Here is a 26,139-nt window from a genome sequence, read left to right as displayed (position 1 = left end):
TGTCAAAAATAGCACAAAATAAACATAATTTCCCTTTTAACTTAAACATTCATTACTTTTAATAAAAGAAAAAAGTCTTTAATTCAATGCTGAAAATTTATTTCAAATAATACATTTCGGCAAAAAAAAAGAAAAAAATTCACAAAATAATAAGTTTTACTTTTTGCCTGAGAGTATTTAAATAAAACTTTTTTATTATCTTAATTTTAAAGGAAGTTTCTTCCATGCATTTAAAATTATGTCGGGAAAAAAATTAAAACCACAATGAAGAATAAGATTAACTTCAGCGTTCTAATTTTTTCTCTTTACATAATCAAAAATGAAGTATGTTTACTTTACTAATTACCGCCTTTTTTAAATATTATTATTGTTGTGTTAATTAAAAAAAAATATTTAAGACTTATGCCGTAAAACTTATAAACGCGGTAGCTCATTTTATTAATAAATACGGTTTGTTATTCATAAAATTTCAAATTATTTTGTTCAAATAAACTTCGTAGCCTTCATAAAAAGTTTTTTTATCGAATTGCCACAGAAAAAAAATCATATTAAAATTTTATGAATATTTACTGTGAATATTTACTTAAGCATAAAAAAAATAAAATGAAAAAGATACTCATTTGAATATCTTTTTTAACTTAGGATTCGCTTGATAAAAGCGGTTTATAGATAGAGTATATTTGGCGTAATAAAAGCCGTACCCAGTTAGGTTATTAGCTTTATCAAATATAAAATTTTGACTTTTTTTTCTTACCTAAGCAGTTTCTAAGCATTCGTTATTTCTATTAATATTTCTATTCGTATTAAATTTTTAAAAAAATATCGTAGTTTTGAAAGAAATTTCGATTGCAGTTTAAAAAAATACGGAACCTTTACCGCAATTTTTTTAAATATATAAAAGTATCTTAAAAAACTACATCCTGAAGTGTTTTTTATATAAAACTAATTATCTAACATAGTTTTTCTTAAAATTTCTGTTATTGACACAGCTACAAACGATGCGATTTCAAACTATTCAAAAACTATATTTTTTCAAATTTAATAATTTCTATATTTTAAAACATGCTTTGTTAAAAGAAATGATGTCTTAAAAAAAAGATTGCTTTATTTTTAATTGCAGTTATGTTTAAATTTTTATTTTTGATAAATTTTTTAAACTTTTATCAAAATCTTTACTGACTTCAGTAATATATAAATGTGTTTCTGCATATCTGTTGTACTATTTTTCAAAAGAGATACAAATAAAAAATTATTTCGCTTTAATCAAAGTTCTCCTAATTATCATTTTAGCTTACTTTTCAACATTTTATAAGCATAAGATTTAAATATTGTGATAGTCATTCTCTAACTTATTAATCATTTTTATGGACTTTAAAATAAAATATATTTCAGAGCCTGGTATCATCAAAAGACTTCAATAATTTTTCTCCATTTTAAAAAATGCATTTTTATAGACTTTAAAGTAAAATATATTTCAGAGACTGGTATTTTCAAAAGACTTCAATTAATTTTCTCCATTTTATAAAATACATTTTTATGGACTTTAAAGTAAAATATATTTCAAAGCCTGGTATTATCAAAAGAATTCAATAATTTTTCTCCATTTTAAAAATGTGGGCTAGGCTAAAAGCCCCCGTTGTGTCTGATCTTGACTGAGTAGCAACAGCACGAGGACGTCAATGTCGCCGTCATAAATTGCAAGTCAATTGTTCACTGTGTTCCATCCATCAAAGTACGCGTGTTCCTATCGAGGTGGTCGTTTCCGTCGAGACACACGCGTTCAGATCACGTACGAAAGTTACCTATGTAGAGTGCTTGTTGAAACAGGCCTGCCTGCGAGCAGCCTTTGTGGAGCCTTTGTGGAGCTAAGTTACCGACAATATCAACCTTCAACTACCAGGAGGTAACTCAAGATAGAATCAAGTTAACATACCTTATATACTAGGAAACTGGAATTTAAAAGTTGTAGTTGTAGTTACGCTACAGGCTCGTAAGCCTACAAGGGTTTTATGTAGAAATTAATATTGGTCCTATGTTCAAAACTTTTCGAGGACCAATATTAAATAATTTAGACACCTCAATAGTGGCCTTATATTGTAAATCTATAAAGATCCCACATAAAAAAAAATTTAGGCCAGAATATACTGCCATTCTAGCACCCATTATTACAAAACTTATACACCTCAATCTCGGTCCGATATCGAAAGCTATTCTAAAGCCATTTTCAAAAAATATGTAAGACCATTATAGACTTGCAAATTAAGGACCAGTTTTGTACTTGCATCTATTGAACCTGGAAAGATTTAAAATATTTTAAAAATATCCATTTCTATATCTAGTTCCTTAATAAGTGATTTACAATACAAACAAATCTACCTATAACAGATTTTTCTTTTTTGCTCATAAGACCTTTTTGTTTATTTCACAATAGTCCAAGTACAATATAAAGATTCACCTTTTGAAAAGAAATATTTTTTCTTCGTTTGTCTATTAAATTTCTGATAGTTGATATAAAATTTTGATAAAAGTAATTTGATAAATGATTTGATTTGATAAAAGTGAGAGGATAGAAAGAAAATTTTTGTTCAGGATTATTTATTATGAAATAAGAAAACCACTTCTTGAATGCTTTGTCTTTAAACTCTCAGCTGATCCAAATATCTTGAAAATTAATTAATTAATTAATAGAACAATTAAACACACATATTTTAAAAAGGAAAAATTGCTTTTACTCATTATACGGCTTTTGGGGTAATACCGTGTGAATTGGCGTAAAAAATTAAGCGATGTAAGAGGCCTTAAAAATTTATTCTTATTTTTGATATTGCAGGATGTTAAAAAATAGATTATGAAAAGCATTTATTATTTACATTTTAGGTTTTATTTAACAGCTATAAAATATAGCGAAATTCGACCGATTTTAAATAGGATCTACATGGAATGAATAACATCTTTAAAATATCGGGTCAATCGGACAATTTTAAGTAGGGTTTATGTTAGCTAAATAACGACTATAAAACATTGGCTGAGTTGAACACTTCGATATCGAACCAACATAGGTTGAATAACGGCTATAAAATATCGGGTGAACTTAACATATCTGTATAGGGCACATATTGGCGAAATAAAGGCAATGAAATATTGGATCAATTGGACAATTCTATTGTGGTGAATATTGGCCCAATGAATACCCAAATTATTATGCTGCTAGTGTTAGGGTCAATTTGCTTAATCAAACTAAACCACAGTATTGTGTAGACAATCGTATTACAAAAAAAAAGTTTAATTTCGCATTGACTTACTTAATTACCATCTCAGAAATCGGTATAACATTAGCATTTTTAACAATTATAAGGTACAAATTTGAACATACCTTAAGCAGATGTTAAAAAAAATTTTAATACAAGTTGGACCTTAATATCATGTAACCAAGCTTACGAAGTTCGATAATATTGCTCAACTCATCACCTTATTAAGGTTTCAGCAAATTTAAACGATATTTTGGTTCAATTAGCTCCAAACACTTTAACGGTACATTTATTTCCAATATATTAAGATGTAACATATTATTTTTTATACTTTGCATCAGAAAAATAAAACCTGATTTTTTTTTAAAAGATTTTTTACCAAAACAAGCCCTTTGACGGAGATGGATCCCCGATGCCCCTTTTATACACTGAAGAGCCATTACATTAAGACCACCCTGCTAATAACCTGTAGGACCACCTTTAGCCCTCAAAACTGCTAGCACACGCCGTGGCATTGATTCCACAAGGTGCTGATAGGTAGTCTGAGGTATCTGGTACCAAGCGCTCACCAACTGGTCCTGCTATTCCCTCACATTGCGAGGGGGTAACGTGGCATCACGAATTTGGTTTTCCAAGTAGGACCACAAATGCTCTATTGGATTAAGGTCAGGTGAATTTGGGGGCCAAGACATGACTTGAAAGTCACAGGTATGTTCCTCGAACCAATCCATGATGATTCGACCCTTATGACATGGTGCATTGCCCTGTTGGTAAACACCATCCCCTGCAGAAAAAACTGTTGCCATGAATGGGTGAACCTGGTCTGCAACTATGTTCAAGTAGCTTACAGAAGTCAGGGATTGTTCTACGAGGATTATGGGTCCTAATGTGCCCCATGAAAACATTGTTCCTGAGCGAGAAACCATGAAAACCTGGGCGAGCCCATTGTTATAGATGGAGGGTGGTCATAATGTAATGGCCTTTCGGTGTATATTATTTTTCTGATATACAATTTTTCTGAATATATTTCTGTATTTTTTAATTATAAAAAACAGTTTAATAGTTAAAAAAAGAAATCTATTAAATTATCAGAACATTTTTGTACTAAAATATGAAATCCCAAAAAAGTAGTTTGAACTTTTTTTTCATTCATATTCAAAAAATTATCAATAACTTATTTGGTAAAACTAAAGAAATTTCGAAGATGAATAACTACTTCTCTAATACCTAAATAACTGCAAATTTTAAAAATAGTATGGAAGCGAGTCGTGTTTAAAGGATTTACCCTCAATCCAGAAAAAGATACTGGTGTTTCATACTGTATTTCATAACCCTAATTTATTAAAATGCTAAATATAATATCACTTATTTTGACCTAAATTAATATAAAATAATGAAAATAGTGTTTAATCAGTACTTAGTGAAAATTCTCCCATTTATATATTACATATGCTGATTAAGAAAATCACCCGAGTTTTAAAACTTATAAAAATCACCCCTAAGTACCCCCGCTCATAAACGTTATCCATTGCCTACTACACCAAGATAAAAACATCTAACAAGAACTTTTCTCCCCTTTCCGAATTCTTCGAAGTACTTTTCCTTCGAAAAGAACTGCTGCACCCCTCGTAATTCTCGTTGCTGTACTTTTATGGTCGAACGTTCTGACTGTAATCCGCGCATCCCGGTTCTGTTCTGGAGTAGATTCTAATCAAGACTGTTTTTGTTCTTTTCAGTTCCTCTCTCGTGTGGTCAAGTGATTTCCAGTGATGTTTCGAAAAACGGCTCCTTTACCAGTCCTAATTACCCGGAACCGTACCCGGCAGACATCCTCTGCGTCTATTCTTTCATGGGCAAAGGAAAGGAGAGAGTGCAGATTCAGTTCGTGGATTTTGATCTTCACCTACCACACGAGCCACCCAGAGAGTAATTACGTTCTTTTTTTATTCCGTTCTACCTTTTCTTTTTTGTCATTTACACTTTTTTTTTCTAACTTCTTTTATCAGATAAACAATAAAATAGAAAGAAAGCATTGTGTTGCTCTCTTTGTAATGTGACTAGAACACGAGGTAAGGAAATTGAAGCGATAAGATCTTGTTCTTTTAAAGGTGCAAATAAATAATCATGTTCATTTGCAACTTAAGTATTAATTTAATGGTTTTTAATGGCAATTATTGTCATGGCGTACGAGAGTTTAAGTAATTATTTAACATACATCTGAATTAAGCCATTTTGAATCAGAAATATTTACTATTTGTTGCAATATGACTTAAGCATGAGGAACATAAATTGAACTAATAAAATATGTTCTTGTTCATTTCAAAGTTTAAAAGTCAAATAAAATATGATTAATAACAATTATAATTTGAATTCGTAATGTTCATTGGAGTTTTAAACTTATTATATCTCTGAAATTCAAATATTTTTATTACCCTACTTTTCATTGATGAATTGTCGAAAATTTGAACCATGACTTATTACTTCTTTGTAAGATGGATAGAAAACCGAGCTGTTTTAGTCTATACTACTCAAGTCACCCAGAAAGAAATCACGCTCATTTTTATTTTGTTCTACCTTTTCTTTTTTGTCATTTACACTTTTTTTCTAACTTCTTTTATCAGATAAAGAATAAAAAAGAAAGAAATCATTGTGTTGCTTTCTTTGTTATGTGACTGGAACACGAGGTAAGGAAATAGCGATAAGTGAAGCGATAAGATCTTGTTCTTAAAAAGATTCAAATAAGTAATCATGTTCATTTGCAATTTAATTTTTAATTTAATGGTTCTTAATGGCAATTATTGACATGAAGTACGAAAATTTACATAATTAATTAATTAATGTTCTTCTGAGTTCGACATTTTGAACCATAAATATTTACTATTTGTTGTTATAAGGCTTGAACATGAGGAAAATAAATTGTATTACTAAATATGTTCTTATTCACTGCAAAGTTTCCATGTCAAATTTATGATAACTAATTTCATTTATAATTCATATTTTTATTTTTAATGGTGTTTTAAATTACTTTTATCTCTGAAATTTAAATAATATTATTACCATACTTATCATTAGTTTATTGTTGCCAATTTGAATTATCACTACTTCGTAGGATGGATAGAAAACCATATTGCTTGAGTCTGTACCACTCAAGCCACTCAGAAAGAAATCACGCTCATTTTTATTCTATTCTAACTTTTCTTTTTTGTCATATCTTTTATCAGATAAACAATAGAATAGAACGAAGGCAATGTGTTGCTTTCTTTGTAACGTGACTAGAACAGTAGGAAAGGAAATTGAAGTGTTAAGATCTTCTTTTTCATAAAGATTCAAATAAGTAATCATGTTCATTTGCAACTTAATTTTTAATTTTATGGTTCTGAATGGTAATTATTGTCATGGCGTTCGAAAATTTATACAATTAATTAAGTAATATACCTCTGAGTTCGACATTTTGAACCATAAATATTTACCATTTGTTGTAATAAGACTTCAACATGAGGAAAATAAATTTTACTACAAAAGAATATGCTCTTATTCACTGCAAAGTTTCCTTGTCAAATAAATAATAACTAATTTCCTTTATAATTTTTATTTTTAATAGTGATTTAAATTACTTTTATCTCCGGAATTGAAATAATATTATTACCATGCTAATCATTAGTTTATTGTTGCCAATTTGAATTATCACTACTTCGTAGGATGGATAGAAAGTCAAATTGTTTGAGTCTTTACCCCTCAAGCCCCCCAGAAAAAAATCAGGCTCATTTTTATTCTATTCTAGCTTTTCTTTTTTGTTATATCTTTTTATCAGATAAACAACTAAATACAACGAAGGCAATTTGTTGCTTTCTTTGTAATGTGACTAGAACAGCAGGAAAGGAAATTGAAGTGTTAAGATCTTCTTCTTCATAAAGGTTCAAATAAGTCATCATGTTCATTTACTACTTTAATTTTAATGCAATGGCTTTTAATGGCAAATTTTGTCATGGTCTACGAGAATTAAAATAATTTATTAATATACATCTGAATTCACACTTTCGAACGAAAACAATTTTCTATTTGTAATAGGACTCGAACGTGAGGAAACTATATTAAACTAGTAAAGAATATGTTTTTATTCATTTCAAAGTTTCCAAGTAAAGTAAAAAATAGCTAAATTCCATTACAACTTAAATTTTTGACTCTCAGTTTAAAATCATATACTGCTGACATTTCAACGCTTAAATTTTTTGTCTTGGATTTTAGTGATATTTTAAAGAGATGTCTTTATGATCTTTTTTATATCACTCCACCCTTTTAGTTCCTGAATGCTATTTTAATAATTCCTACTGAGCAAAAAATTAGTAAGGTTTTATTAAAATTCAAATACATGAACGTAAACAATTTATATTTTATTGTAATTGAAGCTCAACTTTTGTTTTACAAAAAATAATGTGTTTACAACCTAAGTAGAACGAATTTAAAAAAGATTGGTTCAAAAAAAAATTTTCTAAAATATATTTATTCATGATAAAGTATAATTGGGATATTTTTCTTCTTTTTAATTTTTAGATTGTTGCTATTATACACAATATTAAAAAGAATAATGCATTGCATTTTGGAATTCGAACAAAAAAAAAATTTATGTATTAATAACGGTGGTTGAATTCTTTTAATTGATTACTTTCAAGCCTTATATAAAACATAATATTGTTGCAACAATTTAGTAAAAAACAAATACAATGTCAGCTAAAAAAACTGTATTTGCTTTTAAATTTCATGAAATGCCCGAAATTAATTCTAAAATTTTACAATATTTTTTAATAAATTCAATGTGCAAATAAACAAATAAATTATTTATTTGCTTTATTCAAAAATAAATATTTACGATTTTTCAAATAAGTGTTTTTTTAATTAGTATGCATCTAAAACTTTTCACGGCCTTTTATCAAGTACACTAAATTTTTTTTAATCAGGCTTCCATGCTAGAATTAGATCCAATTTCAAATACTAATGGAATACTCCAATTTTAAATACTATAATTCATATTAAATAAAACTTCCCAAATGTTTTACTGACTCCCAAAAAAACTTCCCAAAGGTTTTGACTCGTTCTAAGCAAACATAATTACATCGTTTACAATGGTGTTTTTTTAGGCAAAGTTATTAGTTTTTTTATTTTTTCCGCCATTAGGAAACTAAATTTATAAAAATATTCCATTCGTTATTTTTATCTTTTATTCCTTTATATTTTCCTATAGCAATACCCTACTTTAGAAACACAAAAATTGTCAATCATTTTATTATAATTAAATGTATAAAAAGAATATGAATTTTGACATTGCTCAATTCGCTTGGAAAATTATAAAACTTTGATTTCTCACAAATAATTTCTGGAAAAACAACAACAGTCAAACGCACAAAAATTATATTTTATGTGCAATACATCAATAAGCCATCAATACCGGAATGCATCAATAAGCCATCAATAAAACTCAAAAATAATATTATTTATTACATCAAAAAATATATAATTGAAATTAATGCTTATCATGGCAGTTATTACAGACTTTCATAAATTTTAATTATTTCATTAAAAGCTCTCAAAAACATTTCAAATAGTTCAAAATCCTGCGACGCAATAGTAGTGCTGCCGCCTATATTTTAAATATCAAATCAATTTTAAGGAGTAAATACTTAACACAGTTTAATGAAAAAAATTAAAATTGAATTTAGAAATTTTATTTTGCTTAAAACTCAGCATGCACTTCATTAAAGAATGAATACTTACTCATGAACCTGATGCACTATCAGTAAGTCAAAAAAGTATCTTTTACTGAGAGACGTACTTCAGTACTTCACTCTTCCATCGACATTCAAACCCGGATGTGACGTATGTAGTACTTCTCTCACAAACAGGGTGTAAAATAAAACATAGGATTCACGTTTGTTGGAGAAGCTTTCCAATTATTTAATTTCAAACGTTTTTCAATTCTACCGGTTTTTACAAAAATCTAATTTAGTTTAATTGAATCAATAGAATATCATGCTTATTTATGATTGGTCCTACTTTAATAAAATTTTATTTCTAATTATTTTTGTAAAAATTTAGTTTTCAATTATTGCTGTTTCCTTCATGGTTTAAGAAAATTAAATTATTTGAAAAAATATTAAAAAAATACTTCTTCACAAACTAAATATAAGAGAAAATTATTATTTTTAAAATAATTATTAACAAGTTTTCCTGAACATTTTAGCTATTACAATATTCGAATAAAATTACATTAAAAATTTTCTAGATACTTCGAACAAAACATTCGCTATAAATATTTAATATACTACTTAAAAAAAATTCTAAGCTTGGATCATAGAACTATGTTGCGTGGATAAAAATATTAATGCTTAAAAAAATAAATGCTACTCAATATTCAAGGCGATATTAAAATAAATATCAATTTGCGAAATTTCAAAATTTTGTTATACATATAAAATAAGTCTCCTTACTTAATACTTCAGTGGTTAATAGATTAGAAAAATGTGTTTGTAAACTATTCTAAACTAGTAAAGATAACGTGCGATACAAGAAATATTATAAAAGCTTCGCTTAATTTGCATTACATGATATGCATCTAATAGTCATATTTTTAATAAATGTTTTATTATCTTTGTGAAGTATTGCTTAAAATATAGTTTTCCAGCAATAATATTTTTTTATTTTGACTATAACTTCATTTTTTAATACTTCGTGCTTCAAGTTTTTTTTATGAGAATGTTCAATGTAAATAAAATTTAGTTTATTTGCTAAAGGATTAAAAGTAAGTTTTATTTTAATATTTTTTGGAAACTAATATTATTCTGAAAATATAACTTAGATTTTATTGTTTAAAAATTAATTAAATTAGTTAAAAAGAGTGAGTTAGTAATTTTAAACCCTTTATTTCACTAAATTATTAGTAAATAAATAAGTTGTAAACCGTTAATGACACTATCTACCTAATACGAACAACATTTCCTTTTTTCATTTAATTCTTATCTTGATTAAAAATACTAGATAAAAATAAAATATTTAACGTTTTATAAATACAAATATGTAACCATAGCTTATTCTTTAAAAATTCTTTGTAAAACAAATTCTTTCATCTGAATATAGAAAAATTTCTTTTCTTCTTTAAATTTTCCGAAATAAATTTACGTGATTTAAAACCAAATATTTTACATGTTGCAAGAAAAATATCATTTACTTGTTTGTTCTCTTATTACAAAGTTTAAGTGAAAACCCTGTCATGAATAAATATTTTACAACAAACAGTTTTTGCTTCCAGGTAATTACTTTTGGTTAAATCAATCAAAATTAAATAAATATTATTATTTGAAGTCAACATTTTAGAATACAGTGTTATGAAAACTAATTTTAAAAAGCTTGAAATTCAAATATATATTCGAGTGTCAAGTTAAACTTCCCAACATTGTTTAACTCAGAACTGAAATAAATTGTTATTGTTATTATTATTATTATTATTATTGAATTAAAAATCCAGATTGGATACACAAAAATTGAATTCAAATAAATTTACCTGTTCACAAATTTAAAAGTATAACTTATTTATGGCATTGACATAAATTCCCACAACATTACGATTACATATAAAATATAAAATAGAACCAAAAATAAAATAATTATTTGTTTGTCAGAATAATTTTTATAAACAAATTTAAATTAAAGTTTATTTAAGAATGAATGAATTAACTCAAAAGTAAATAATATCAACAACAAAAATCAAATGAAACAAACTTAAATTTCTCACCATTATTACGTTGTCTCATTATTATATAATACTTATCCCACCATATTTCCCTGAAACTATTTTTAATGTCTTCATGGTAAAATTTATCTAAAATCCATGATCCCACGATAAATTAAAGAAAAATTGGAAAAAGCTGAATCATCCATTATTAAAATTAAAATAGTATTTTATAGAAGCGATTACCTTTTGACAATGCCGATACCGCCGTATACAGTATTTCCCAAAGCAATTAGTAAATCAGAATTCGATGAAAATTTAAAAGGTCTCAAAGATTATTACAACTTTTTTTTCTTAATTTCTGCTAAAGATCCATCAGAAGAAGAAGTTAATAGGAATAAAATAATTGAAAGTCAAAAATTCGCATTCATTTTTAAAGAAATTATTTCTGATTTAAAGAAATAATTTCTGGATAACTGGTTTGCAATAAGACAGTCGGTATTATATTATCAGGTCGTTAAAATTTAAATTTGAGAAACGTATAAAAATAATGATGACTATCATTCCTGATGGAATTTTACTAACTGGAGTTTTAAGCCTTAATTGGAGAAAAAAAGTTCCATTTGTATAAAGTAGTACAATTATGAATAATTGAGTTTTTTATAAAATTGTTATTGTTAATGCATTTTATCGTTTTGTTAAATCACTATGCACAGTATTGGTATTACAAAAGTTAATTTTTTTTTTCTCATGCTTAATTTTACAGGCATTGTAATATATAACTAACTTTTTTTTCACTTTTAAATTCCCTCCGCGAATAAGTTTCTGTTGTTACGTTTTAAATCGATGGTTAAGCTTAGATTTAAGTTTAAAATTTGAAATACACCTTAAGTACCCTAACTAAATCTTGATTAATTGAATTTTTAATTCAATTTTATCAATAGTTGATCATTGTACAGACCTGTTAATTAATAATTAACTTTAAATAATATTTTACGATTAGTTTTCCCAATAATGATATTTAAACTTACGTTTTCATATTTCTTATTAATAATTCAATTTCTTAAATTTCTAAAGCTATAAAATTTTTAAAAAAATGAGATTAAACATTACGTGAAAGCATAAATTATTTTAAATCTTTAATTAAGGTAAGAAACCTGCTGGAATATTAAGAAGTTTACGAATGATTTTAAGTTCTCTTAAAATATGTTATTGTTATGAAACAATAAATGAAAAAATTATTTTACTAAAGAATTATTATAGTATAATCACAATACCGTTATGAAAAATAAATCACCTTATGTAATGAAGTATTTTCTGCAAGGATCTTATTGTTAAGTTTAATGGTCCAGTTTACTACAAAACTATCTCCAGAATGAATGAACATTGTAAGATAGATACTTTTAAATCAAAACGTTTTACATAACTTTAAATTTATTAAAGCATTATCCTGATTTATCTAGAGATATTAAACTCTTGCATTTACTATAAATGGTTTCATCAGCTGTCCCTAAAATAAGCAAAAACGCATTTTTTGTATCCTGCTAAGGAAACGAGATTTGTTATCACTAAATTTCAAATTAGTTATGAAGTTCGTCAACAGATGGAATTGATAACAAAAGAGTACTATAAAGCAGTGTTTTCTAAATAACCACTGTTTGCTTCAATATATCATTTATTGCATTTATTAGACTTTAACAACATGTATTTAATTCGCAGAAGTTCGTGCAACTACTCATTTCAGTTCACTCATACGAGAATTTAAAAAAATATTTTCTTAGATTTTTTTATTTATTTTTGCCACGATACTTGTTTTGAAATTTGATAAGAATAACATTTCTGCTTTCCTAAGTAGAAAAAACGCTATATCTCCATCTCCTTTCATTTCGTCTGTTATTTTTGGTTCACCTGTTGCAAGTATTGTAATGTACTGTTATTTTTGGTTCACCCGGTACAAGTATTGTAATGTACTGTTATTTTTTGGTTCACCTGGTACAAGTATTTTAATGTACTGTTATTTTTGGTTCACCTGGTACAAGTATTGTAATGTACTGTTATTTTTTCTTCACCTGGTACAAGTATTGTAATGTGCTAACTAGCATTATGAAATAAAATATGTGTTTGATCTAGCAAAAAATACTGCTAAAATTATTTGATATTATATTTAAGTTTTTATTTTCATTTATAGCTGTGACGGTGTTGATGTAGTGATGGTATTTATAACAATCAACGGACAAAAAGAAAGAGTGGATAACTTTTGTGGTAACAAATCGCCCCCACAATTAATGTCCAATGGGCCATCAATGATGGTCGAATTTAAATCAAGGCATTCTTCAAACGACGTCAAAGGATTCAAAGCCATATTCAGATTTGTTACAGGTAAGTGTAACTTTTCAAAAGTTACATTATATTTTTCATATTTTTCTTTTGAATTTATCTTTTATAATAAATTAAATACCTGATATTGTTACGTGTACTAAATATTAAAAAGAGCAAATATGTCTAAAATATTGATTTATAATCCTATTATATAAAGAAATATATATAGTAACAAGTATATCAATAAGCAAAGGATTTAATTTCAAAACAATCTATAATCAAAATTGGCTGCAATAAAATTAAAAAATATCTTGGAACTAGCAATAAAGCAATAAACTAATTTTTGCTTTATTGCTTGTTGTTGTCGTCTTATGTCGCTTGTCTATACAAGCAAGCCTATTTTAAGGAAAAGAGGTGCTCTTCTTCTTGTTTTCCAGTAGCTCCATCTATGGTCAAGAATTTGATTTCTGCCACACACATGTGTCGCGACCCGTATTACAGGGAGGACACATCCATACACCATCCATCCATCCTCAGATCGTAATTTTGACCTGAACTAGAGCACGACCAGTCTCCGCTCCAAAACCCGTAGAGGTATTGATTTGTTAAGAGAACTTGGAGGACTTTGTGACTCCAAAAGATTTACGCGTGCACCAGTAAGCATTTTGTACACGGCGAGTCTTCGGCAGGCGGAGATCGAACTCACGATCTTTTGAACATGAGCCCAATGCCCTACCAGTCAGTCTATCCCGGCCATACTATATAACTGGTTTTATATAGCAAAGCAAAAAAACAATGTGAATAAAGCACAAATGAAAGTACATAATGAATGTACATACTTTCATTTATGCTTTAAACTTATTGGTTTTGCTTTATTATATATAGTACAGAGTATTACCCTTTCCTTTGAGATATTTATATACTTATTTTCAACCATCTTCAAAATTTGAGATTTTTATGAGTTTGCGTATATACAGCAATAAAATATTTAATGAAATGTTTTTAAAACTTATTGTGAAATATTAAGGAGTTTGCTTTTCATTTGGGAAACTTTATTAACAACAAAAGGATTCATCAATTGCATAAGTGTTTTAATTGCATTAAAATTTTTTTGATGATACAATTGGTGTACAGTACCGCTCAAAAGTATCAGTACACCTAGAAACTTATAAAAAAATGGCAAAATTCAAAGTGTCATAACTTCTTTAAAAATGATCAAAAATGCTTCTGCTTTAGCTCATTTTGAAGCTTAAAATCTCTACTTTTATGTACTTGCATTGTTTTTAATTAATATATTTTGCAACTATGTACAATTACACTCTAAACAATCATAGAAAATTGTATTAATTTCTTGTGAAGTTTGACGCGATGTACGGGCACAAAGGGGTTAGATATTGTTAATTTTTATTATACCATTGAAACATTTGGACTTTTAGCTTTCATTTGAAAAAAAAAATTCCAAAAAAACATGCTTTTTGACAAAATTATTGTCAAATTAAAAAAAAGGTTTTTTTTTAGAATTTAATGATTTTTCAGCAATTATAATAATTTTATAAAGTAATTTTATTATTATAATAGCAATTATAATAATTTTATAATTTTATAAAATTTGAAAACAAAAATTTATGTACATTTTTGTTTCCAAATTTTTTCTGAGAAAAATACGAAAAAATAAATTTCAAAATATTAAATTGTAAACGTTGATTCTTATTTCATTATTATATTTTCCAAAAAAAAGTTAAAATTGTTATAATAAATTATGAAATAATATTATCGAGAAATATTAAATTTTAATTTATTTTAATTAAAAAATTTTCATATCATATTATAATTACACTAAAATTCATTATAATTGCTGAAAAATCATTAAATTCTGAAAAAGAAACTTTTTTTTTATTTGACAATAACTTCGTCAAAAAACATGTTTTTTTTTGGAAATTTTTTTTTCAAATGAAAGCTAAAAGTCCAAATTTTTCAATGGTATAATAAAAATTAACAATATCTAACCCCTTTGTGCCCGTACATCGCGTCAAACTTCACAAGAAATTAATACAATTTCTATGATTGTTTAGAGTGTAATTGTACATAGTTGCAAAATATATTAATTAAAAACAATTCAAGTACATAAAAGTAGAGATTTTAAGCTTCAAAATGAGCTAAAGCAGAAGCATTTTTGATCATTTTTAAAGAAGTTATGACACTTTGAGTTGTGCCCTTTTTTTATAAGTTTCTAGGTGTACTGATACTTTTGAGCGGTACTGTAAGTGCAGTTCATTTTTTGCAATGAACGAACTTGTAAATTTAGGATTATATATCCCTATATTATGCGATGTATTTTCTTCGAAAATAAAGGATCAAAATGGACTAAAAATGATAAATTCATAAAAATGAAATCACTCCGAATTCATAAAGTTTCTCCTAGCACACAAGAATTAGTACAACCTTATTCAATTAATAAAATGATGAAGCAACTCAAATAATTGCGGTATTCAGGTATTTGTGCATTTTGTTTCCAGAATATTTTACACTACTGATCATTAAAATTGCTACACCTGAAAGGTTGCAGGTCACAGAATAGTAGTTATTGAATTCACACTTAATATCAGAAGGAAGTTATTAAGCTACCATGATATCAGGAAGTATATATCCTGCGAAATCAGTACCAAGAGTTGCCATCCCTTTCAAAATTAGCAGTACTTTACCACCTGGACAGTGCGTCAAATACAAATTGTACGACATTTGCAAAGATCTCAGTCAATGCAGTTTCAACTCTTCGTTTCAGATCATTGACAGTAGTTTTAGAGGAGTGTTGGCTTGCCAATCATTCGGCAACCATTAGCCACACGTTTTCATTTGTTTGAAGATCAAAAGAACGTGATGACCAGAGTAACAGCAAAACAAGTTCTTAATCAAGGAAGTTCGGGACATTTCGGGCAACATGTGGTCGTTCATTGGTCTGCTGAAAATTAGAGTTAAATAGGCCTCGAAAATAATACAAAGGGACCTTAGAGCGTTCAATAATGTAATGGTTGCCCATCAAAATGCCAGGAATGCAAACAAGAGGTAATCGTCCACCATCATTTCAAGTTCCTTACAAGATCATTACATGCCTGTATATCAAGTAAAAATTGACAACATGCGTAATCCATGATGTTACCCTCATAGTGTTGCAACCCCTATAGTATTAACTGTTTGTCAATACTATAAGTGTTGCATCAATGTTGTTCATTGATCACACCGCTTAAAACCCGATAAGCATTATTCCTGGCATTTTCTGAACTTTTAGCTGCAAACTTTTCTAAGAATAGTGTAAGAATAGCAAAAAAGCATGTGACACGCATTGACTGTCCCTACTCTTGCAAATGTAGACGAACTTTTTAAGCACAACTTTGTTGTCTTGAAAATGACTGGTTCTTAACTCGTGGTTTAAAATAAGATTGTGCAATCATAGTGACCTGGAGAATTAGATATCTGCTTTCTCGGCTCTTTGTGGGATTCCATATTCACTGGACAGATAAGAAATCCCGACCAATTCCCGTCGGTCATGATTTCTTCGCAATATTGCAATTCGATAGGTCATCCTGTAGGCTATAATACTTCATCAATCAAAATCAAACAGATCATGGAAGACATTTCCCCTTTTTAATAAACACATTATTACAACTCTTTTAACTAGAAATAATGTTCCAATGCAAATTCAGTGAGAAAAGCTGCTGTTAAACTTCAGCTTTTATTTGCATTGCAGATGTCTCTACTACCACCTGTTTTGCATAAATGTGCTGATTCTTAATTTTATTTCAATACTTTAGGCATAAAAACAAAGTTAGTTATGAAAGCATATGCAATTGGGATCAAAAAACAAGTCATAAATATTCAAACAGATCACCATTCAAGTATGCAATAAAAAATAATAAGAAAAAACACACGTTTTCTAAAACACTTGTTTGATTCAGACATTTAAAAATTTTATTTCTTGAGTGTATTTTCCTTAACAATTTTGCAAAAAGATAAATATATAAATAAACCACGCACGTTTTCCTTAACAAATTTATAAGCGTGCACCCCAAACAAATCCTAACCATACATTCTCATTCTTCGCCTAGAGGCATTGAAACCAAACTGAGCCCATCATGATAAAAACATAAAGCATCAAACAACGCTACGTCGAAAACGACTCCAGACTAATAACAAGCTTATGGGGAAGTAAGAGAATACATGTTTTCTCAAACACTTGTTCGATTTACACAGAATAAAAGTGTACAGAACCTCTTACGAATCGAAAGCACTCGAAAAAAAGAGCCTCTCAGTAAACCACCCTCAAAGGCACTGTTGCTATCTTCATGTTTATTCTTGTCACCATCTTAAAATTCCTGTACTTCCTTTTATATATTCAGAAAGAAGAAACACCCTCCAGCCTTAAGAATTGTAGGGTGAGATCGAACGTGCCCACTCTAAGAATTGTCACTGCATCCTTGGACCCTTGCTGCATGGCATCAGTGAGAAGAATCCTTATTCCCATCCCAGGGGTGGGATTGATTCTGTTTTACCCCGCTTGGTATTCTGCCAACGATCGAGTCCAGGCGGAGCGTTAATCAGTGATTTTTCTTTTATCCAGGAGGCATCGATGTTGGGGGAAAAGGGAAGAAGTTTATAATACTTTGTCTCCTGGAGACATTGGACTGGATCTAATCCTTTCGCCATTGTCACGTAAGCGAAAAATATTATTGTGACTTCTAAACAGTAAGTGAAACGAGAATTTTGTTGTGGATGTTGATGGTATTTTGTGTGAAATCCGAACAAAGAAAAAGTGCGAAGATACTGTGTATACATATTTTAAACATCACGTGTGCTTGCTGTTAAGGTTCCCTTTGAAGTTCTTTTATGTGCATGATGTTTACCTTAAAACTGCAACGCTTTATAAGATCCCTTTGATCTTTACAAAGTTAAGAGCCTCTTAGTTGAGATTTAAGCTTGAGTTTTCGGAAAAAATCTTTAACAAGTTATACATCTTTTACTAGGAGTATAATATGGATACAAAAATCGTATGAAACGTTTACTGTATGTTAAGTGATGCAAGTCGCTCTTCATAAATTCTTCTTCCGAATTTAATAAACATTAAAGATATTTTTACAGCTCTTAAACTTGAATATAATCTATTAGTTAAAATATTTATTGCTTAAAAAGATTTTTCAATGCATTAGTCTGTTTCCACAAAGTGAACTTATGGTTTCTCTTGGTTTTGTTTATCTTGTTTAGACCAGTTTGATAGGTTTTGATTGTTAGTTTGTCCGGAAAAGTAAAATTGATATTAATTCTGGTTTTTTAGTTAAAGAAAATAACATTCTTAATGTTTAATTCCGATTGCTTGTCCAGAAACATGAAATATAGTTAATTCTGATTTTTAGAAAGAGAAATTAACACTCTTAAAGTTTAATTCTGAATTTAAGACTGTTTGACCGGAAAAATAAATTTAATATAGTTAATTCTTGTTTTTAGTTAAAGGAAATAACATTTTTAATGTTTAATCCTTATAGTAGCTTGTTTATCATGAAACATAAAATTGCTTTAGTTAATTCTGATTTTTAGCTCCAGGAAATAACATTCTTAATGTTTAACTCTGACAGTGAGATTGTTTGTCCGGAAGCATAAAATTGATAGTCATCTCTGATTTCTAGCTATGTAGTTCAATTAAAAGAGATTATTGTGGTTAATTTTTGTCTCACTTAAGTAATAAGTCTCACCTTTCTTTTTTAACAAGTACAAGAATCATTCAAAAATATTTTCTCACTAATGTAGGATTCCAGAAATTATATTAATCTTTCTATCTTATTCTTATGCGTTATTTTTAAAATCTCATCTATCTTATTCCTATCCGTTGCTTCGCCTTATATTATGCTTTACTTTTAAAAACTTTAGTATGGATTTTCAAGCACTTTTATTTTCGCCTTACGCCTAGTATGATTAAAGGCTATTCTCTTATTTCGTATTAGCTCTAGTGTTTATAGGTGGTACTTTTAAGAATAGTTTTTTCTTCATTTTTTCGAAAGCGGATTTACTTCAATCTTATTCTCTTAGCTTCCTTGTTCAGAGCTTGTGTGTAAATCGAAGAAGTCTTTGAAAATACATATGTACTTCCCCTAACTTTAAGCCTGTTATGAGGATAAAAATGTATTAAGCATATATAGAGAGAGAATTGTTTGTTGTTCTGTACCCCAATTTAATATAACAAACTGTGTTCATATTACCAGATTTGATACAGCGAGAAATAGGAAAATACTCTTAAACTGTATTTTATGACTGAAGGTTCCTCCCCCTGCTCGCTTCACTCACTGATCTGAACAGGTATCTTCGTACCGATATTAGTATATTTAGTGCAAATTAAGGAAAAGCCCAATTGATAAATCAAAAGTAGTATTTTTTACCAAAATTAATTAAGCATTATTAGCATGAATAAGAATGTAGCAATTTGTAAGTTTCTCATAAACGAATAAGTATTTTTTCACAATTAATTTTGCTTGTTATTTTTTTCACAAAATTTATTTTTTCATTTAAATTTGTACCGAATACCAAAATTAGCTAATTGTAATTCTCAAAACTATTTGGTAATTGCACTAACATTTTTAAAATCATTTTTAGCAAACTTTTATCAGTACTTAATTTCGAAGGCTGTAAAAAATTCCAAAACTATTATTGGCGACAATGATACTTAACTGAATGTGGTTTTAAATAATATTGGTGTTATCGCTATCTGCATTGTGGTAACAAAAACCTATTTTACCAATATAGATGCCTAATTTAGGTACTGTGATAATAGTTTTTACCGCCGTTCGTAACGGATAAGAAGCCTAATATCACCATTCATGCACCTAATGAACAAATATCATTTTTATTTATCATTTGCTATATATTCCTCTGTGGCGTTATATTATATCTGAGTTAAAAGTTCATGTCATCAAAAGAAACTAACTATACATTTAGTAACATTTAATCTGTGATATTCAGAATTTAAGATAGCTTTCTCATAGCTTAATAGATAGCCTTAATTTTATTTTACTGTACAAATAATATATTGTTGGGTTTTCGTTATTTAAACTTGTAGAGACATGTTTTAAAGACATAAGTATCATCATAGATTTCATATATCTTTTATAACTTGAATTCGGAGAAGTTATTACTATGCATCATTAAATTATTTCATTTACGATAACCAAATATAGGGTTAGCAAGATAATTCATTAAAAAAAATGCGGTATAACTAATTTTTGATTGATTAGAGTTGTAAGCTAGTAATTCCTTATTATCTATCTAAGCTGTAATATTTATCTATCAAATACTATAGAAAACTGCTTTTATTTTTATTTTTTAAGGGGGATGTAGTCGGAGGGAGTTTTAAAGTTGACTTTTAGAGTTTTTTCGAACGTATGCCTAACTAATTTGGTGCATATTGCATATTTGCGTAATTTTCATACATAAACACATACAAACACATAAAATTGCATATTTGCGTAATTTTCATACATAAACACTTACAAACAGTATTCTTTATTTGCGTAGAGTATTCTAACATGACTCGCGCTCGTGAGAACGGGAGTTCGAATCCAGCCTGTCGAAGACTCCCCGTGTAGTAAATGGTGATTGATGCGAGTTAAATCTGTCTGGTCACAAAGTCCTCTATGTTCCTATAACAAATTATACCTCTGAGGGTACTGAATTGGAGATTGATCGTTCACTGGTTCAGTCAAAATTACGACCTGTGGATGAATGAATGAATGGATGTATGAATGGGTCAGGCCTATAAAAGGGTGTGACTCATTTGTGTGGTGGAGGTCGAATTCTTGCCAATAGATGGCGCCACTAAAAACGAGTCTTATCACACCGCTTGTCTTAACGGCGTACAACAACAACAACATTCCAACATTTAATTTTTTGTGTTTTCGATAAAAATTGTTTTTATGATAAGACGAAAATTATCTTTTCATGATGTGTAGAAAAGTATGTATTTTTTCCTTTTAAATAATTTAGTCGTTCCGTGCCATTGGAAATTGTGTAAAATATAATTTTTTCCTATCAAAATTCATGAGACTGTAAGAAGAAAGTTATCATTTTTATGATACTCAGAGAAGTAAATTAAATTTGCTTATTTTCAAATGAATTTGCCATATAACATTGTTAGGAATTGTGTAAAACATAAAGTGCTTAAACAGTATAAGTTTAAAACGTTATTAAAACTTTATCTAAACTAAATTTAGACTGTAATATTTTAAAATAAAAAACTCTTAATTAGTCGCCGACTGGTTTTCAATATTATTATTATTATTATTATTGCGTGTTCTATTATTATTATTGTTTAAAATTTGAGAACTTATTATATGATGATTGAAAATAAATTCTCTGAAGCAGCTTTTTTTTTCATTAGATTTTCTCTAAGATTTCAATACTTATTTTCTTTTTCTTACTTTATGAAAGTGTTATGTATCATTAATTAATTTATTTATTTTATTATTTTGAATTTTTGGAAACTTATTTCAATTTTCTTATCATATGAGGATTTCATTTTTTTTATATATATTTTCAAGAATGATGAATAAAGTTATTTGCATACGAAGAAAAGTTTCCCATTCTATAATTCAATTTAGTAATTAAAACTTATGATTCTAACAACAACAAAAATCAAAGATTCTTTTGACAAATATTTGCATTATTTTGAATTCATTTAAATTGACTTCATGCATTTTCTATTCCTTCATGAGCTAATCAATAATTAAATTTAGAAGAAGTTTTAGAATAAATCAATAACATTTTCGCTCAACTTGTTTCTAAAAATAAATGAACTGAATCTAAATTTTATGACTGTTACTTGGGTACTTTTACTGTACTTGAAAACAAGTGTAATAGCAGAAATCGATTTTTAACTCTGAAAGTGAAAAATGTATATTTCGTCACAATTAAGATTTTCATTTTAAAGTAGAAATATTCAATAAAAAGAGTGTCTTCAACAAAATAGTTCGTGAATATTTTAAATTGTCGGGGCAACTTAGTGATATGTTAGTAAAATTGCTCTTCGTAAATGTTTTAAAGTAATTGCTTGATTTATTATTTATGAACATAGCAGTTTATTCTCTAATGAAAATGTTTAGGATACTTCTTGAATAACAACTCAAATGTATAAAAATTAATATTACTTTGCAATTACATTAAAACTAATTTTAAATTCTATGAATGGTGATACAAATTCAGTTATTTCTTCTCTTGATACTTATCTATCTCTATACGCTTTTATTATGTATTTAGTTTTAAAAAAAGTTGATTTGGAGCTAAAAACTTGGTATTTACTATCTAAATTATCAAATACGATTTAATAATTTAAAAATGGCAAATATGCTTTTGTACTAATATTTGACTTACCCACACTGATAGTAAAAGAATTGAAAATAGTTTTTCATATTAAAAAAATTCAATCTAAACTTTAAAAAAAAATAATTAATTTTAAAGAAAAAGTACTAACCAGCTAACAAAAGATCTCCTACAAACATCACACTCGCGCACTTGTGGTTGCTATAGTAACGAGGATAAGTCACTTCGTAAAGAAGTTCAAAGTTAGTCATATTATTTCTTTAAACTTTTCCCTTGGTTATAGATTTATTCTTTCTTTTTCATAACAGTTACGGCAGGCAGATTTTCTTAGCACTTGCTCTTACAGCTGACAACCTCAAACTTTCAGAATAATCAACTATATATAATTTTGGTATTCATAATTTTATACCAAAATTTGTTTATGCTTACACTAGAGCATGTAAATTAATTTGCTGTAGTTGTTATAATTTATTTATGTCGCATTGACGCTGCACAACGGACTATTGGCGACGGTCTGGGAAGCATCCCCGAGGATGATCCGAATACAGGTCAACACAATTTTGATCCTCTGCAGAGGGAATGACACTCACCGCCTCCGTAACCCAACGACCTGCGCGCGAAGTCAAGAGCTTTACGGTAGAACAGCTCAATGATGACCAATACCGCACACCCTTGGTCTCATCCCATCAGGCTGATCAAAGTGATCAGCCACCCGTACAGTGACCTCAGCTATTGGTGCTTAACTTCAGTGATCTAAGCTCATCTTAATGATCATATAAATCTTTACATCTTCGTGTAGATTATATGGCTTTCTCCGCCTTTGCTCAGTTTGTAGAGCCCTAACTACGAAAACTTACTATTTCTTAACAGATAATATGCTCTTTCTTCTTTTATACAACTTAAATTATTATAACCAATATATTTAAAACTGGACTTGTCCAACTTATAAGTTTTTCTAACAAAATAGTATATTATTCATAAAACGAAATGTCACATTCATGAGAGAAGATAGGAATTGATATTTCTCGTTTTTAATATAAATATTATAATATCTTTCCTATCTGAAAGAAAGCAGTTTCTTAAGCCAGAAACGAGGACATCAGACGTAAATGGCAAAATTCCAACACCACCCGGGTAGAAAACTAGTAAGAGAAAGTACCTAAGTCATATTCAGTTCATAGTTTCTGCATCACCGAGTGTTTTTTGCGTTATTTTGTATTCTTTGTTAAGCATTTGATCGATGCATAGTTTAAGAAAAGGAATGTGGCATGTGTCGTCATACATCAACAATTTATTTCGAATGCATGTCCAACAAAGTAAGTCAAAATATTGTGAGATGAAACTATGAACAAAAAAAATAATTTAAAAATTGCATTAATAGCATTCTTACGTCAAACTTTAAATGCTGTTTTTTAATCATAAAAAAACACCGATATTATTTTTTCTTTAAAATAAATTGCAATAAGCTGTACGAGCATAAGTCTAAATATTAATTTTTTTTAATTTTTATATTTATGTTTTGTTTATTTTTATTACCTGCGCTGAATAGCTTACGATAGCCTGTCAATTGTATCTTTCATATGCGACTTTATATTAGAAATCAAGTTGAGAAATAAGATAATGGAAAACGCTCGATGTTAGCCTGACAACAATCCCATGGTACGTGTGTCGCAAAGGAAATTTCGTGCCAGCAATGAGACCATTTTTAATTTTATTTTATAATCGGGGTTGAACAGTTCACCCAATTTTGAATACACGACTATCAATGTACCACTGCGTAGCCATGTTGATTTTGAACCCAACACAAAAGACAAAGGAACTCCTCGATCAAGCATAGGGACAAACTAGCTTTCCTGGAGGACATCTTAATGGAACTAATCAGCATTTGCGTTATTTGGATGAAGAAAACTACGAAAACCTCCCACGGTTAGCTCGATGGTAAGGGGGTTCTAACCCATGAACGTGCAAGTTTTGAGCCAATGTCTCTAAAGGAACTTTGATTCAGAATCGCCTTTTTGGAGGACCTTTTAATGAAATTGGCGCGCATTCAGCTTTCATGGAGTAAAAAAAACACGAACATTTTTCATGGTTAGCCCGGAAAATAGGGAAATTCAAACCGTGATTCATGTACCAGTAGGAGTACTTTTAGTACTGCGCTCAATGCAGTATGAGAGTAGCATAGGAATCATCTTTTCATCACTGGACTTCAAATTAGTTCCCCCATGTTAACTGTATATATATGCAGCGGGCACTACGCAAAACTACCTAGTTAATCATGGTATGGGTAGGTGCACTACTTTTCACAATATTTTAAGTATTCGCCTACTGAGAACTACTTCGGTTACTTAGTACAAAACGAAATCCTGAGTTATATCCCATCAGGCTATAAAGGACATTTCTCACACACTCTTCCACACATATTTTTCAAAATAATAAAGGTGTTTTGGAATGACCACCCATAATATATGAAGACTAAGACCGCAGAACAATTTACGCCTATTTTTCACAAAAAAATGACGATTGAGCCGCCATCGGTTGCATTTTTAGGATTATGTTTTATCAAATCAATAATAAGAAAATATGGATCTCCCCGAGAGTTATTCTACTAAGAAGTTGGGGCCATATTGTAGAAAAACTCTCTTTTTCCCGTGCGCAAAATTGCTTTTTCTCCGAATCAAATTTCATAAATGCAAACCGTTCTTCCTCCATGATCTTCATTTATGAGTTTAGAGGCCTTTTGCTGTAGTAGTTGTAGTAGTTGATTTACGTCGCACTAGAGCTGCACAATGATGGTGACGAATTAGTGACGGTCTGCGAAACATCCCGGAGGATGTCATCATGCCATCACAATTTTGATCCTCTGCAGAGGGTATGTCACCCCCGTTTCGGTAGCCCGACGACCTGCGAGTGAAGTCGAGAACTTTACGGTAGAACATTTTAGCGAGGACCAGTACCGCACACTCTCAGTCCTATTGCAGGCTTATCGAAGTGGTCACCCGTCCGCATACTGACCGCAGCCAGTGATGCTTGCTGCTATTTACTGGGAACCATGTCCTTGCGATCAGTTAACTGCGGGACTGATTTGTTGTTTATAATTAAAGAAATGAATTGATAAAACCATGCATGTTCGGAGTTGAAAATCCATATTTGAGACAGAAAAGTAAAAAGCTTTCAAATTTTGACCGATCATCACGTAGGCTAATCACAATAATGTGAAAAAAGTAATATTTGTCTAAGTGTTGGATCTTCAAACATAATAAATAAAGTTTCAACAAAAAATATAGAATTTTCTTTAAAATGTTTATAAAAAATCCAACTCGCTTTAAATTCCTTTCAAATATTTCAAGATTAATTTTATGTTGTATTACATTGCAGAAAAAAAAACAACCTTAAACTCTTATATAACTATCAGACGCAATTACTTTCATTATAATAACGCATGGATTTAATACATTCTAGCTCAGGTATTTTGCTTTTTGTTACACCCTCTCATCAATA

General features: G+C 29.0%; 1 protein-coding gene across 3 annotated transcripts in view; it reads left to right on the top strand.

The window, feature by feature from the left end:
* The window catches only part of LOC107453302 (suppressor of lurcher protein 1), a 1,096,374-nt gene that overhangs the window by 994,688 nt on the left and 75,547 nt on the right, over positions 1-26,139 (top strand). For all 3 annotated transcript variants that reach the window (XM_071184104.2, XM_071184106.2, XM_071184105.2), the window contains exons 9-10: positions 4,985-5,174; positions 13,157-13,347. In XM_071184104.2, coding sequence (XP_071040205.1) covers positions 4,985-5,174; positions 13,157-13,347 — 381 coding nt within the window. The remainder of the gene's footprint in view (positions 1-4,984; positions 5,175-13,156; positions 13,348-26,139) is intronic.

Source organism: Parasteatoda tepidariorum, chromosome 10 (assembly GCF_982258835.1).
Source record: "Parasteatoda tepidariorum strain Cologne lab strain chromosome 10, Ptep-v5.0, whole genome shotgun sequence".
Classification (NCBI taxonomy): domain Eukaryota; kingdom Metazoa; phylum Arthropoda; class Arachnida; order Araneae; family Theridiidae; genus Parasteatoda; species Parasteatoda tepidariorum.
This window is presented reverse-complemented; position numbering and strand designations above follow the sequence as displayed.